The sequence below is a fragment of the Excalfactoria chinensis genome, chromosome 1 (genome assembly GCF_039878825.1).
Source record: "Excalfactoria chinensis isolate bCotChi1 chromosome 1, bCotChi1.hap2, whole genome shotgun sequence".
NCBI classification, from domain to species: domain Eukaryota; kingdom Metazoa; phylum Chordata; class Aves; order Galliformes; family Phasianidae; genus Excalfactoria; species Excalfactoria chinensis.
The window spans coordinates 156,933,375-156,949,407 of NC_092825.1; the positions used below are offsets into that span (position 1 = coordinate 156,933,375).

General features: G+C 46.3%; 2 protein-coding genes and 2 non-coding genes across 4 annotated transcripts in view; 1 reads left to right on the forward strand and 3 right to left on the reverse strand.

Annotated features, from left to right (window-relative positions):
* Window positions 1-6,823, forward strand: part of GTF2F2 (general transcription factor IIF subunit 2) — an 87,450-nt gene extending 80,627 nt beyond the window's left edge. The window contains exon 9 of the mRNA XM_072358940.1: window positions 5,752-6,823. Coding sequence (XP_072215041.1) covers window positions 5,752-5,871 — 120 coding nt within the window. The 3' untranslated portion in view covers window positions 5,872-6,823. The remainder of the gene's footprint in view (window positions 1-5,751) is intronic.
* A 4,827-nt stretch (window positions 6,824-11,650) lies between these two features.
* On the reverse strand, window positions 11,651-11,786 carry LOC140247530 (small nucleolar RNA SNORA31). The gene has a single exon (XR_011902709.1). It is a non-coding gene; the product is annotated as a small nucleolar RNA SNORA31 (small nucleolar RNA).
* A 487-nt stretch (window positions 11,787-12,273) lies between these two features.
* Window positions 12,274-16,016, reverse strand: TPT1 (tumor protein, translationally-controlled 1). The gene is made up of 6 exons (XM_072359068.1): window positions 15,876-16,016; window positions 15,556-15,629; window positions 15,160-15,350; window positions 14,429-14,534; window positions 13,915-14,031; window positions 12,274-12,516 (listed from the first exon to the last, which is right to left on the reverse strand). The coding sequence occupies exons 1-6, from the start codon at window positions 15,901-15,903 to the stop codon at window positions 12,514-12,516; spliced, it is 519 nt and encodes a 172-aa protein (XP_072215169.1). The 5' UTR covers window positions 15,904-16,016; the 3' UTR covers window positions 12,274-12,513.
* On the reverse strand, window positions 12,570-12,700 carry LOC140247529 (small nucleolar RNA SNORA31). The gene has a single exon (XR_011902708.1). It is a non-coding gene; the product is annotated as a small nucleolar RNA SNORA31 (small nucleolar RNA).
* Window positions 16,017-16,033: the final 17 nt, after the last annotated feature.

The window sequence follows — 16,033 nt, forward strand, 5'->3', positions numbered from 1 at the left end:
AAGTTCACCCTTATTGAACTGTGTAGGATGCAAAGCATTGCAATGAGTAAACTTTTGAGAGAGGTGGTTTGAGTAACTTAAATGATCTCTTGCTTATGTAGGTTCTCTTTAATACTAGAAACCAAATTCTGTGATGCTTCATTCTCTTCCGTGACTGTTACTTATTTAAGAAGTTCATGCTAGGAGCATGATGTCAGCACCTGCAACAGCTTTTAACTTCCTTTACAAATAGAAGAAATCTTATAGTAGAGAGGGCTTGAGGGTCTGTTTTGATTTTCTTAAAGACTTCTTTGGATACACAAACAAGAGAAGCACCTACACTCACATGATGGTTGTGTTAATCTTCGGTGTTTGCCAGCTCCTTTATCTGTCAACACAAACTCTGCAGTTCTTTCACTTCTTCCACTCCTCAAGCTTTCCTTATAGGCCTGGGTGTAGTGAGGGGATACTGCAACAGACAAAATGGGTAATTGTTGCTTGCTAACCAAATGTTGCTGTAGTTCTTGAGGAAATGGGATGGCTGTTCAGGAAATTGTATTGCTGATGCTTTTGTCTCCTGTCTCCTGGCTTTATTGCAAATGAGCACACAGAGGAGATAAAGTTCTAGCAGAGTAAAATTAGAAGTGTTTGCAGAAGCTGTGTTCTGTTTTATATATACAGATTATTTGGTACGACTAACAAAGTCTGTTTTCCTATGACTTACATTACCTTAACTTCACCCACAGTCGCGCTCCAAACACCTGCCCATGCTCCTGATCTTTAGTTTGAAACTGTCCTTTTTCTATTGATCAGTGGCTTCCATTGAGCAGCGCTTGTAGCATCTGTTGTTGCCTGTTTTCCGCTGTGATGAGGCTATCTTTTGTACTTTGGATATTTTTTACTGTTGACTTTGATGTCTGTCCACAACCCTGCTGAGTTTTCAGAAGACTTAGGGAAACTTAATTGTATTTAAGACCAAATGGAGCTACAATTTCAAAAGTTAATAGAGCTAAGGCAGAAAAAAGGAACAGCGACAGCTGGGCTGTGGAAAAAAAACTATTTCTCTGCAAAAGAATAGAGACGGAATAGAAATGCTTACCAGTTTTGCTCATTTCATGGTTAAGGTAAGCGGATCAATACCAGTGGATGTGTATAGTATAAGGTACACGATGTGTTCAGTCAAGAAACTGCACAAAGATGTTTCCCAGTTCAAATACGTGTAGGTTCACAGTACTGTAGTAACCTGGAAGAAACTACTTGGATCACGTGTACCTTTCTTCTGTATCATTAATTTATCTAATGATTCAGCTCTCTATCTGCGTGGCATAGAAGGCATGTAGATGATGGAAAAGGAGGAGGAAGGAGTAGGAGAAAGACATGAAAGCAGTGGCAAGAAAATTCTTTTTCTTAATAAGAAATAGGTGTGACTTTCCCTATCTTAATCACTTTGAATGCAAGCTGAAGCAGATTTATCCCATCTAACATGACTTCAGCTAGAAATAGTCTTCTGCAACTCCCACTTAAGCCATGGGGGAACAGAAGTCATCATCTTCCTGCAATGCAGTTTACCTCTGGAATGTACCTGTTGCTCTGCATCATCTCCAAGGAGTCTGGAAAAGACGTGCTTCTGACACAAGTTTCTTGTAGTTTCATATTCTGTATTTGCAAAATACCTCAGGTGAATATATTTATTACAATTATGATACATTTGTGAATCTCCCTGTGTGTGTCTGCTGTCAATATATGCTCTTGAATGCGTTCTGCCCATAGCATGATGCACTGTCTATATATGCAGGGTCTGGGTGACAGCCCCTCTGTTCCTAATTACCTGGGGGCTCCCGAGATCAGCCAGCTGTTAGACCCTTTCCTCCAAGAGGACCGCGCAGTCTCAGTTTCAAACTGTGAGAATTAGGATTTCTAGTTCATTCCCTGGTGGGCTTTTGCCTCAGGTATTTGAGGCCTCACAGCATCCTCGCGCTCAGATGCTCTAATTGAATCAAACCCTCTTCCTGGTGCCTTTCTTCTTTCACTGAATAGCCAATATACTGATAAATTCAAAAGTAAAGCTGTGATAATTTCCCAACTGTGTTCCCCTTAAAAACTTCCATTAGGAGTTGCTGATGGCATTCATTTCCATTTAAGAACACTACCCATTGTCTCCCTCAGCCAGTTTTCACTCTGTGTGCGGGTTTCTCTAATGCTGAGGGCTTCAACCTCCGGTGTGAAACTCTCTTTCTTTTCTGAAAATAAAGTATCTGTTCCCAGTGCTCAATGTGACCCCATTGTTCACAGAGCAGCTAGACCTCCTAAAAAAGAGTCGTAAATGCCAACAGGTTGAATAGGCGCACACATGCTGCACAGAGGTTGGCTGTTAATTAATCTCCGCTGAGTGTTCACTGCTTCATTTTCTGTCATAGTGTCTTAAGATTTTCTGGCTGTGTAATTTCTCCTCTGATTTCTAAATGTTGAGGTTATTTTCAGAAGTGAGGGGAAAACGTTACAGTTGCTGCAGCTCTTGTTGAAATGAAGTCTTGGGTGCCTTCATGTCTGGAATCATAGAATGGCCTGGGTTGAGAAGGACCACAATGATCATCCAGTTTCAAACCTCCTGCTGTGTGCGGGGTTGCCAACCACCAGACCAATGGACTCTAGCTAATAATATTTAAAACAGACTTATCCAAGGGAATCAAAGTCTCTGTCAGGAAAGTAATAAATAAACGAGGGTATTCTTCTTATGCAGCAGTAAATGTAAATAGTAAGTGGAATCCTTGCTGCAGAATATATTGCGTCTCGCGTAGGAAGTTGCTGCCATCTTTGTTTTGGGTTCGTGCAATCACAAAGCGAGTCATTTCTGGATGCAAACTCCTGTTGTTTTAGAGAAGCCTGGTTTTATTTGGTTTTCTTCCTAATTAAAAGTAGCGATTTGCAGTATTAGGCAGATCCACTGTCACCTACCCACATGCCAATATTCAGTGCTCCCTAGAAATACTGCTGTAATTCTACATTTGGGCTTAACGGCTGAGAAGAAAATGTGCTTTTTATGTTAGCTGGGTGGATGGTATGAAGGCACGAAGCAGGCAGTGTTAGGTGAGATAGGAGATAGATGGGTTTTCAAGAAGCATGTAGATGTTGTGCTTAACGACATGGCTCAGCGATCATGGTGGCGATGGGTTGATAGTTGGCCTAAATGATCCCTAAATGAACCCTAAATGAAGGGTTTTCCAACCTTTATGATTCTATGATTGATTCTATGAACCACATCGTGCAAAACATCACCCAGAGGCAGTGCCACAAACGAGCAGCATGTTGCTCACCGTGTCGTGCTTCTCCCCATTCCCACTTTGGGACCTGGCTCCCACGCTTCATGTTGGGTCTCTCAGCACAGTAACTGCGTCTTGCTGCGCTTCATGTGACTGGGTGCATTTTGTATTTAATTCTCACCAATCTATCCACACGGTAGAATTTAACCTTGAATCTGAGCGTATTTCTCCCACCCACGCTGCCATCTATTCAAGTATCTGTTGGTGACACTACCAAAAGCTAATTCACATGCATGCACAATGATAGCAAACATACACAAGCATACAGATCTACACGCACTCATATAAAAAGAGCGTTTCCATCAGCTCTGATCACCTTTTAAAAGAAGTGTTGCCCAACAGCAGCATCAGTGTACAAAAATACTCATTGGAACAGGTTGCCCAAGGAGGCTGTGGATGCCCCATCCCTGGAGGCATTCAAGGCCAGGCTGGATGTGGCTCTGGGCAGCCTGGTCTGGTGGTTGGCGACCCTGAACATAGCAGGGCCATTCCATGATTCTATGAAAAGTGTTTGCACTTCCATTGCTGTTTTATTGAGCTGATTTGTCTTTAGGGATGCAACTGTCGGTGACAGCATTGCTACATCAGGTTGCATTGGGAAGGTGCGTTAGGAGCCTCACACCGATCTCCTGCTGCCACCTGCTGGGCTTTGCATGCCCCAGGACTGAAGGAAGTCATAGGAGCACAGCTGCCTCAGGCAAAGAACAGACCCCAGACTCGTTTGTGCCTGCAGTCTGGTGTGGGGGTCTTTCTGACGTGGGCAAAGTGATCTTTTAAGTACTCTCATTGCTTTAGGATGTCTTTATAAGGGTTGGTTTTGCTCCATGAGACTCCAATGAGGTATCATTGTTAGTGTGGGATAATTTGGGCTCAAATTAAGCACCTGGAGGTGCTTAAGAACTGTGTGGATGTGGCACTGAGGGATATGGTCAGCGGGCACGGTGGGGATGGGCTGATAGTTGGACTGGACCATCTTAGTTGTCTTTTCCAACTCCATTAAGTCTGTGATTCTATGAAGAGATCAGGCAATTCTTAGTGTCATCAACAAATATTTGCCATTAACAACTTGGAGGATGTTGATATTTTCACTGCAAATACAGACTATACGAGGGTTCCTGTGGCCCCTGGTCAGTATATGCACTCAGTGAGGACTGAAGTATTCAGACTAAAGCAGTTGTGATTTTAATGTGGAGATTCTTAAACCGTGGCCTGCAGTTGCCATGGCGATCCTCCAAAGTGTCAGCGCTGATTAATATTTAAACAAGCAAGCAGGCAAATGGCTCTTTAAAAAATGCAACAAATTACTGATGTTTATTATAAGGAGTAAAGGGGGGCGATATTTGTGAGCTGGCTTATGTAAAAGTTTGTGTTACTGGTTATCATAGCTCTGCTTTTTGTTTGTTTTTTTTTCCTAATTTCCCTGCCTAGTCTTAATATTTGAATGTATTAGGAAATTCTCCAGCACCTATTTAACACTCCTCTAAAAACAAGGCAGAAATAAAATGCTTAAAGCTCTGCAAAACAGCTGAAAACCAACAGCTTGAGGCTTTGGTCGGATCAGGATAAGACAGCAGGTTTAAAGGTGCTGAAAAACCTAATGTAAGGAAGCTGATTCTCCTACTGTAAGCCAGGAGCTTTTAGCTTGGCTTGTGAAACACCGGCAGGAAGGTCTCTGTGATTAACTGCAACTTGCTAAAAGGCACAGCAGTCGCATTAAAGCCAGCTGCATGAATTTCATGGCGGAGGTCACAGGGAGCATGGAGCTGAGAAGAGCCAAAGGCCTGAAATAAGCTTTTATAATGCCTTACTTTGTTGAGATGGTAGCATTGATGCGACTGCACAGGGAGCAAGAGCCAGAAGCATGTCCGGGGGGCTGCGGTGACAGAGCTGTGTGACAGCCACCTCCGGGAGTGCTCCTCATGCAGATCTGCCATCTGCCCTATTAACGTCTGGCATGGCAGCAAGCTTCCGAAGCAGAAAGCAAAGCAGCACCCCCACGCCTTTGTCACTTAGCAGGAAATGGAGCCGTGCACAGATTTTGAGACCAACTGCGTGTCTGACGCTTCGGGTGTATCTCAGTCATTTGATTTTCCAAGTATCCCAATTTTAGGGTCACTGGTTGGAAGAGAACTTGAAATAGCAGCAGGTCCTTCCCTTTATGGGAAAGGGGAGCCTGGACCAGAACACTGAGCACCTGCTCTGGTCACATCTAAAAAACCTCCTGTGGTGGGCACTCCACCATGTCCATGGAGAGGTTGTCCCAGTGCCTGGCTGTTCCCACTGTAACAATGTCTCTTATATAAAGATGAAATCTCATTATGCAGCTTACACCCATTGCCCCTTGTCTTCTCTGTCGTTTGTGTTAGCAAAGTGAATGGGATTTGGCAGATGATGGGACATCACGTATGAACTATGGCCTGTCTTTATAATATGTTATCTTGCTTCCTTTCAGATATACTTGAAAGAAATTCTAAGAGAAATAGGCATCTACAACGTGAAGGGGACCCACAAAAACACATGGGAGCTGAAGCCAGAATATAGACATTACCAAGTAGAAGACAAAAGCGATTAAGGAGACTGTTCATGAAGCAAAAGAGAACGACGGAGGAGAGTGACTGCAGTGAGTAAAGGGACTCAGACAGGACTGAGTGCAGCATACTTCTGTAAGATTACATTTAAATGGAAACAACCAATACTTTGTGATTTTCCGTAACTCCGTTTGTTTTTCTAAGGAATCTTTTAAGTTTCTATAAATATTTTGTCTTTCGACAAAAACAACAACAATGAAAATATTTATAGAATAAACTTGGATTAGAATTATCTTTATTAGAAATCTTTTTACGGTCTGACTTGCTTTTTTCTTGATAGTTTTGTGGTTCTTCTAAGCCTCAAAGACTCGGAAGGATAACAAGTCCCAGAGAAACCTGTAACTTCCTTTCTTTGCATTCCAATAGAACCAGGTTCATGCTCTCACTTCTGCTGCCATCCTTCAGGGCTTTACCTGAAAGGCTGCAAAGCTGCACAGTGCTTCTATAGTGACTGGTGCATGGATGCTGTGTTCTTTCAAGGATCAGGCTTTAGGAAGAACAGCCAAAGCTGTGGTGCTCATGAGGCTTCATAGGAATGAATCAGCACAGTTAGAAAACCTTAAACCAAGGGCTATTGGATAGACAGGTCTGTGAGAGAGATGACAGTCCCTTCTGGGTGATGACTGAGGGAAAAAGAGAACTGTGTGCTGGGTACATCAAGGAATGGATTTATCTTTTGCATTTTTTTTTTACAGGACCACCTCATTGTACTCTCAGAGCCTGTGTGTTAAAAAACAGAGCAAAGAATAGAGTGAAAAAGAACTTTTTAGTGTGTCTGTAAATGAAGTAGAAGGTGAGATTTTACTGTCACATTCCTTCCGGTCCTTCAGACATGTACATTGCTTTTGCACACAGTAGTAAAATAAATGACTTATTTTAAAAGCAAATATTCCATTATTGGTGCACTTTCAAGTAATAAAAGCTTAGGAGGAGGATCAAATGCCTTAGGAGGTTTCTAAAACAAGTGACCCTCAATGCATGTCATGCTTTTTAATTTTGCTCAGATTGGTTTTATCACTAGTGTGTGTAAACTCCCCTCTACAGATGTGCTTCCTGCTGGTGCTCAGCCTCTTGAGCACAACCTGCCCAGCCCCAGCAGGGGGCCAACCAAGGCTTTTCAAAACACCAATCACGTTCCATAGCTCTGTGTGTGCTCTAATAAATCCTGCCAGTGACTCGTGTCTCCCCAGATTCTCTGAGCAGGACCCAGCTTGATAACTGCTGCGGGAGGTATTTGAAGATGCTGACAGGAGCTCAGGAAGCCAGAATTCTTTGCTTGCTGTCTTGTTTGCTTCCCAGGAATAGCCAAAGCCAGCACACGTTGATGTCCTTCTTGTGCTTTTCAAGTCCTCTGCGGACTGATGTTTGTAGGCATGTAGGATAGGAACACCTGCTTGCTGCAAGCTGGGCTCCTTAGTTGCATTTATGCCCCATTTGAACTGCTAAGATTGTGACAAACCTTCCTGTGGTCTTCTAAAACCATGCCAGGGAACGCCATTCAACTCTGGTTTACTGATAGAATTCAGCGACAGAAGTGAAAATGACTGCTCCATTTCAGAGGGAATGGATTATCTCTAGTAGGATCTCCAGCAGGATTAGCTTAGGAAGAGAGGATGTGGGGTGTCTGGTTGCATTAGGGGATTTATGTAAGTTTAATGCTTCACAGCCTTCAGCTGAGAGGGACAGAATCAGTCAATGTGAAATGCCAGAAGACCTAAGCAAAAGTGTTTTCTTGATCTACAGAAGATCTTAGACAGGGTAAGTAGGCTTTACTTTACTTAGGAGTAACAGAAAATGTGCAGAGCGCACAGTTTGTTATGGATTTTGTGATCTTTTTACCAAAGATTTTCATGGGTATCATTAAAACATGGAGAGCGCTAGAAAGAAACTGGCAGTGGAGTTTTCAGCCACCAAGTGACAAGATTAGGTAAGCCAATGTGCCTTGTTTGACTTAGAATCCAAGATTCCATCCCATTAAGGATGGAAAAGACCACCGAGCTCATCCAGTCTTGCAGCATTGAAGATGAAGAATGGGACAATGAAGAAATGCCATTTCAAAACTACAGCTAAACAACTTCTTTCTCCCCTGCCTTCTATGTGATCTTGGAAGGCAAAAGCAGGAAAGAAACTGTAACCCCAGAAGCAGTCACAAAATGATGGTGACTGGAGTGCCTACAGGAGTGCCAGCCGAGGGGATGGAAGATGCTCTTGTGTTGTCCCCAGGACCCATGCCATGCGTTCAAGGAATTACTGTATCTGAAATGAGCAGCAGGGCAGACACACCACTACCAGAACTCTCCCTTCTGCGGTAGCTCAAGGTAATGGAGAACCGGCCTCTCTTTGGGTGAAGCTGCAATAAATAGTCAACAATTGGGGCAACCTTCCTGGATCCAGCATGTAAGAACCAGCCAAAATCCCCAGTTCTCTGCTCTGCTTGTTCTGCAGGGGGACCTAACGTGGGTGCTGCTAGCAGGATTGCCATCTGCAGAAGGAGAGGAGGCAGCTTGCAGGCGTTCGTGCCTGGCTCCCTAGCCCCCACATTGTGATTGATTTAAACCATGAACTCACAACAGCAATGAACGCTGGTTCCCCGATGGTCTTCCCACGTGCTGCTGCCTCCACTTGCTGCTGAGCTCTGTGCTGGTGCAGATGTTCTTCAATATTAGTTGTTGAAATGAGCGGGTCCCACAGGCACCAGCAGAGATATTAATGTGCTAAATGGAATTAAACAAAATTGAAAGTCCATCTACGTTCTTAACATTACTTCTCCCTATTGACCAGCTCTTTTGAGTCATCAGCAGTTTTGTACTCAGTGATCTGCAGTACCAGATGTGAGCTGCGGGAATCTTGCTGCTATAGCGCGTATCCAGGTCTGGTGATGATGGAAACCAACTCCTGCAGTGCTGGATGCCGTGCTGGGCACTGCGTGATCCCACGGGCCACATGCATAACAAACACGTGAGGCATCGTGATGCTGAGATGGCAGCAGCCGCGCTGCAAAGCAGCTTTGGAGTGGGAAGGTGTTGGGAAAGCTTTAGCCCATGCTTTAATGCTGGAACTGACTCAGCAAGCAGTCTCTCCCCAGGAACTAACGTGGTGTTTGATAGCTTTAATACAAGAACTTGCCACCAACGATGGTTTTTGCACCAAAATAGCTTTGCTGGTGTGCATACTCAGTTGGTAGATGATGGAACACTGCAGAAACACTGCCATCCGTGAGCTGGGAAGGACTGAAAGGGTAAGGGACTGGAGACTGTGACATGGGGAGGAAGAAGCCTGGTTGTTCCTGCAGGCTGGTCCTGCTGCCCTCACAGTATTTTGGAGCCCCCCACCCCAAAATTCTTGTCTTGGTTGCAGTTTGGGTGGGAAACTCTGGACATTTGGGCTGAAATGATGCTCAATGTCACCCGCAGTCATTGACACCTCTGGCTGCTCACAAGCTCAGAATTTCCCCAAAGTATTTTCCCCAAATAACTTGGCTTTCAAATCTTGAAATTAATGGCTATTGCTTTTCACTCAGCTATTTGTTTTATCTCCTAAAAGCCCAGTCTTTATATAGAGTGGCATTTACGTGGGGATATGAGCTCCTCCAAGAGGAATGGAAGGCTTTCAGCACCTACAAAGCACTGAGATCACTGGTAACTCCCCAATACCTCCAGTGATGGGGACTCACCGGATCCCTGGGGAGGCTGTTCCAGTGGTGGGTTGTGCTCAGTGTGATCACTTTTAGATCATTCTCTTTGAGCAACGTATGGCTCTGCTTGATTTGGGGGATCAAAGCACCCTCAGCTCCACAACCAGGGGAAAATGAACCCACCAGAGCAGGGCCACCAATCAGCAAGCCTGTACCCTGGCACTGTGGGGCTGTTTATGCCAAGGACTTTCAGGCTTGTTTTCTTTCTCTCCAACTGAGACATTTCTCCTTGAGCTGAACGAAGGCAGCGTTTAATGGCTGCTCTCCCACTGCAGACTTGTGGCAGTGCAAGCACTTCCTTGCCAGCTGGTGGGGGATGAAATCCCAGTTTGCAATTGTAAACGCATCGCAGGGACGTAGAGCTGGAGCTGAAGAGATCAATGGGAGTGGAGGGAGAGGCCATCAGCAGCAGTGCCAGAAGGTGAGGTGTCTCGATGCAGATGGTACTGCTGTTCAATAAATGCATCCTCCCTAGGTGGCTATTGCTGAAAGCACCACAAGGACTGCACCACACCGACCTGACTCAGCTCAGCAACATGCTCAGGGGAAGGGAAGCAGCTGCTGCAGCATCTGGGCTTTAACAGCCAGGTTGGAGTTGGGGTTTTCCAAGCACTCGGCTGCACCAGGCGTGGGACAGAGGGATATTTTCCTCCTCCACTCCAAGCCAGCACGTGGTTAAGCACAGAACTATCAAACTAAGGGAGAAGGAAGGTATTGGTGGGGGTTATTTTTCCTTTCTTTTTATAACCTGTCAGCACTCCGCTGCCAGTTGGCTCTTGGTGCAGGAGCAGCCCAGCTGCGGGGCTGTAACATGAGCTGGGGATGGGAAGTTTTCTCCTGAGCTGCTCCAAGCCAAGCTCCAGGATTGGGGAAGAGAAGCTGTGCAGACCTTCCTCACATGAGAAAACACCTTCCCAAGGAATGAGCCCAGTGTGTTTTAAAACAAGCTGTTTTGTGTTTTTTATGCTGTCCTTCAGCTCGGTGTATCAGTGTAGTAACTCCAAAGCCTGCAGCACTACACGAGTGCAAACCCTTGCCTTATTATATCACTTGAGCTTTTCAAAACAGCTGCTTGAAATAGAGAGGAGACAGCTGCAGGGTGGGAAGAGAGCAACAAGGAGGAAATGGGTTATGTGGAGTCAACATCTGCTCCCACATACATTTAAGGGTCACAGCACCACCAAGCATTTACCCTAACACCCAGCAGCCTCAATACCACAGAAAAGGACTTGCCAGCTCTCTGTGAACCAAAGGCAGCAATACATGTTTTAGAAGTGCAGTGCAGCCAATACAAAACTACTTCTCCAATCTGCTGAAGAGCGATATCCAACATCCCAACGACAGGCCCTAACTGAGATACAATACTGCAGCAGAAGGGAGACTTCTGGTCAGAGGCTCTGCCATAAAGAAGAGCATCTGGGTTGATTAAGCCTGGAACCAGATCAGGGGTAAGCACTGCTCTGTCCAAACTCACTGCTGAGGAGCTCATGTCTCAAGTGCCTTCTCATTCCAGCCTTTAAGGAACATAATATTTACCAAGATACAATGGGAAAGGTAAGATCACATCCCCATCTGGCCTGGTCAACAAACTGCCCTGCAAGGAGTGAGGACAAAGCTCACAATTGATTTCCTCTTTGGATGAAAGCAAAGCATTAACTGACATTGCTCTACTTGCACTGACATTTTAGCTAGGGAAAAAAAACACCAGCTGGCCTGAGACCCTGCCTTGGGAAAACTCATGTAAGTTAAGGTCCCACAGAATTGAAACAGGGCGTGTTTAAAACAAGTATCTCTGAGATAACAGCTCAGAACACGCTCTGCTCCCACATCCACAGACACTATTTATCTCACCCCTCCTACCTGCTGACCCTTCTATCTGACTCCTGCAGAAACCTGGTGCAAAGCAGCCAAGGTGCCAAAGACCCCTGAAGGGGAGGTCTGGTAGCAGCAGCTCCACGTGGCTCATATCCTCACCTCCTATGTCCTACTAACCACAGTCCAAGGCAACAGCCCTGGGCAGAAACAATCTTACTGTATTACAGACCTCTTCCTAGCTGAGGCTTTAAGGAGTTTGTATTCCTTTATTCAATCCAGGCTGCCACAAGGACAGGCAGGTGGAAAGCGCAAGGAACCTGCTACTGTTGCATCTCAACAAGAACCAGAAAAGCAATAAGTTTTTGCTCCAGGTCTGTCAAATAGATGCTGTCCCAGGTAAGGCAGATATTGGATAACCTATCAGCATCACCCCCTTCCCACCGCACTCACACTACCTGTGCTCAGAGTGCTGGGACTCCCATGCCACCCTGTCCTCCTGCCTTAGCCATGAAGTCATACTACAGCTGAGGACAAACTCAAATATCCTTCTCTGAAAAAGCAGCTCAGCCAGCACTCAGCTTGGAGTAGCATAGATTCCATTCTGCTTTTTATTAAGTCTGGTGTCTCTTCCAAACATAAGAGTCTCTGTACGATCACGAAAGATAAAAGTCCACTTCACAACCATGGTGTTTCTTGGGCTTTGCCTTATTCACCCCAGCCTGCTCTTGCACAGGGAGAAACTGCATGAAGTCTATCATGTGCTGGGACCAGGGCTGCACTACAGATGGAACCAAAGTCCTTGGACAATGATCTTGCTGCAACCTCTCCTGCAAGCGACCCTAAGTGACACACTAGACCAAGAGGCATCACCTTAGGATGGGTTTCAATGAGTTTTTATTTTAGACAACCTACATGACAGATGGGTGGTTTTGTTTTTTCTTTCCTCTTTTAAAACAACGCCTCCACTCCAAATCAGGGTCAAAATAAAGTGAATAGAGCTCAAGATGATTATCAGTCCAGTTGTTAAGACGTTGCCGATTCCTGGTGTCATACGGATGAAGAAGAAACAGCAGCCAGCTATGAAGACAGGTGATCCGAAACCATACTGTTTGATTTGTTACTGTAACAAGAGTAGCAAGGGTTAGTTCAAGGTCAACACATTTCCTTAACATACTTTGTATTCCCTAATTCAATCCGAACTGCCACAAGCAGGCAGGCAGAAAGCGCAAGGAAGTTGTTTTTGCATCTCAGTGCAAACCAGAGAGCAACGGGAGAATTTGCTCGTGGTCTATCAGAGGATGCTGAGCATTTTTATACAGAGCAACTGGCATCAGCTGTCGATCAAGCCGGACCGAATGCTCACTTGCATCCTTCCTGCTTGACACAGAGTTTCAGATTTCCTCTCATGTAAGTGCATGACCTAAGCAAACACTCAGGCTTATGGTGCACGTCTCTTACAAGAGCTGTACCAAGACACTGTCACATCTTCCCCACCACCTTTGGGATGCCCTACTACTGTTCTTCTACCCCATCTTCCCTGTTCATTGCAGGGGAGCTGGACTAGATAGCCCTCAGGAGTCCCTTCCAGCTCTTAAGGATTCTATGATGTTGAAGTAGATGAGTTATCTTGACTGTACCTCATAAGAGTCTGCCCACATAGGAGAAGCACAAGCTTCTGCCCAGAGGTTCTTCCATCTTACTCCAGCTCCAGGCTGAAGGACAGACATCAGTGAAGTTTCACCAGCTGGACTATTGTGCTCAAAGTTGGCTCATTTTTACATGACTCGAATACCAGAAAGCCTGCAAGAGGCTTTGCTGATAGATTCAGCTGGCTATAAACAGGGCTCTTAAAGTCAAAAATGGCAGGGGAAAACAACTGGTGATCCCACACTGCTGCTCCCCAATGAATCATGTGGGTCCCAGAATAAACCAAACGATGCAAGCACTGGGATTTGAGTAGAGTCTCATCACTACCACATTCAAACTCAGAATAACTAAAGTAGATCACAGGAACCGCTTGAGCTCAGACAGCTGGAACTTCCAGACAGAACAAGGTTAAGTACTCAAGCAAGGTGTCGCCATGTTCCCATATTTAGGGCAGTATTTAGTTACACAAGAACTGTCTGTTTAAAGAAAGGCAGATTAAGTGAAAGAGAAATACAGTGAAGTACAGCACTCCGGCATTAGTTATCCCATACAAGTGGGATCTGAACTAGATGGAATACATTTCATAGTCTAAACCATTACCATCTACACTCACTTCACTGAGGCAATTCCTTCTGCATTTCTTACCCATGACATCACTATGAATCACTGCAGTGAAGCCACATCCCCTTTTTAGTATGACTCAATAGCCCAACGGAAGCCCCAGCCACTTTACATAACACAAAGCAGCAATCAGACTGTGCAAACACAGTTTTTAGACTGGCATTCAACTTATTAACAGAACGATTAACGCAGGGAAAAAGAGCTGCAGATGTTTTTAAGTACATTCACCCCAGTTCATGCTGGTACTTACACATTTCTCAATCTCTAAGCCGTCCTTAAAGAAGATCATATAGGGGGTCACACCATCCTCACGGAAATCCAGGAGAGCCACCATCCCATCTGGATTCATGTTCTCTCCTACAAAGAACTTCAAGGAAATGCGTTACTGAGACACTCAGTGAGCTACAACACCAAGCAGCACATATGATACATGAAACCTATACAGGCTCCCTCAGCAGCTGCAGGAATCTTAGTACGCTACTACCACGCTCCTATCAACAGCCAAATAAGACACCATAGGGGGCACAGCAATTCACCTTTAACATCTGTAACCACAGCTCCTTTTAGCCACATTTGCAGTTATCACGGTACCTCAAGCTTGTAATGAGCGCCCTAAACAGCTACAAGCCTTTCAAGTATTTCTTCTCCCTGACTATCAAATAGACTCAAAGAGGGTCGTTTTTACAGTAGGAGCTCTCTAACCACAAGCAGAAACAATCTCAGCCCGTATTACCGAAACGACGCTATAAAGAAACACAACCAACCTGGTAGTTTTTGAAGTTGGCAAGGATGTGTTTGATTTGTTCTGCAGCCCCTGTCATAAAAGGCTTTACTCTCTCCGGCTTGTGTTCCTCAAGTCTGGCTTTGATTCTGGGAATAAAAAAAGCAAGTTTTGAGTTCTACTCTACACACAGTGCAGCGGCATCATAGCAGAGAACTACCAGCAGCCACAGCTGGATTGTGTTGCATTGCCCATCCCCAACCACTCCATGAATGTCTATGAATTAACAGAATGGCGCCTGCCCCTCAGTTTCATTTTACTTCCAGGTTTGTGCTGGACAAAAATAAACAAGCCACTTCCACAGCAACAAGAGTTTTCCTTTACCAACCCCCCCCCTCCCACACAAACATTTGATGGAGAGGAATTGAAAAGAAAACAGCTGCAAGCAGCCCCCAAAGCACACAATCTGGTCTCAGAACCATAGAATCATTGGGTCAGAAGGGACCATAAAGCCCACCCGGTTCCAAACCCTGCAGTGGGCAGGGCTCCCAACCAGCAGATCAGGCCACCATCAGGGCCCCATCCAAGCTGACCTTGAGCACCTCAGCCAAGATAAGCACGGATATCTCCATAGCAATGCTTTAAAGCTCCAGTTCTGCCAAAGATTCGGACATCACTGAATTTCACAGCCAGTTTGGCACCTTTAAGTGCTGGCACCACTAGGAACAAAAGCAATTTCAATCCTATATAAGGGAGCAGCCCAGCAGTACTTACGCTTTCATGTAGTCCTTGATGTACTTCTTGTACGACTCCTTAGTGAAGCTGGTTTCCTGGAGGTGGTGGTTTATCACTATATCCACACCAGTTATCACCGTGGCTTCTGTCCCATCTCCCTCAGGACCTTCAGCAGAGGCATTGCCACCAATTAGAGAGTCATCAATTTGACCCTCTGTCCTGGTGACCATCTAGATTTAGAGACATCAAAAAACTTCAAGGCTGTGCGCACACGTGGCTCCCGCTGCTCTTACACACCTACTACGACCTGTCGGCAGGGCACCACCACCTCGAAGCCACGCTCACCGAGCACGGCTCTCCCCCCCCCCCCCCCCCCCGACCCGCTCCCCTCTCTTCCCCGGGCCCCGCCGCGAGGCTCGGCCGGCTCTCACTCACCTTCCCCTCCACTTCCAGGCACAGGCCGTTCGCCACCTCGCGGATCTTGTAGATGTCCGAGAACATCTCGTCCTCTGCGGGGACACGCACACACAGGCGCCCAACGCCGCGTCAGCCGCCGCCATACCGAGCCCGGCCCCCCCCGCCGCTCCGCCGCATTCCCTCCCCCTCCATCCGCCCCCCCCCGCTCCCCACAGCGCACATGCGCAGCACCGCCGTGCTCCGTGCCCGGCCCAGGCCTCAGCCTTTCGCCTCCCGCCCGCCTCCCTCCCGGCCATATCGCACCCCTCCTCAACCCCCCCCCCCGCGGCCGCTCTTACGGCTGATGCAGTCCCGGTAGATGATCATGGCGGCGGTGACGGCGCGGAGCGGCTGGATCGGCGGCTCGGCTCACTGCTCTGCGACCCGAGAGCGGGCGGGAGCGAGGCGGAAAGGGCCGAGTCAGCGCCGGGCGGAGCTCATATAGCGGGCGGGCCAC

Coding starts and splice junctions, on each gene's coding strand:
- TPT1 (XM_072359068.1), bottom strand. CDS start 15,903: ATGATCATCTACCGGGACTGCATCAGCC. Junction 15,351..15,555: donor GCCTGGAAGTGGAGGGGAAG/GTGAGTGAGAGC, acceptor CTCTAAATCTAG/ATGGTCACCAGGACAGAGGG. Junction 14,535..15,159: donor ATCAAGGACTACATGAAAGC/GTAAGTACTGCT, acceptor TTTTATTCCCAG/AATCAAAGCCAGACTTGAGG.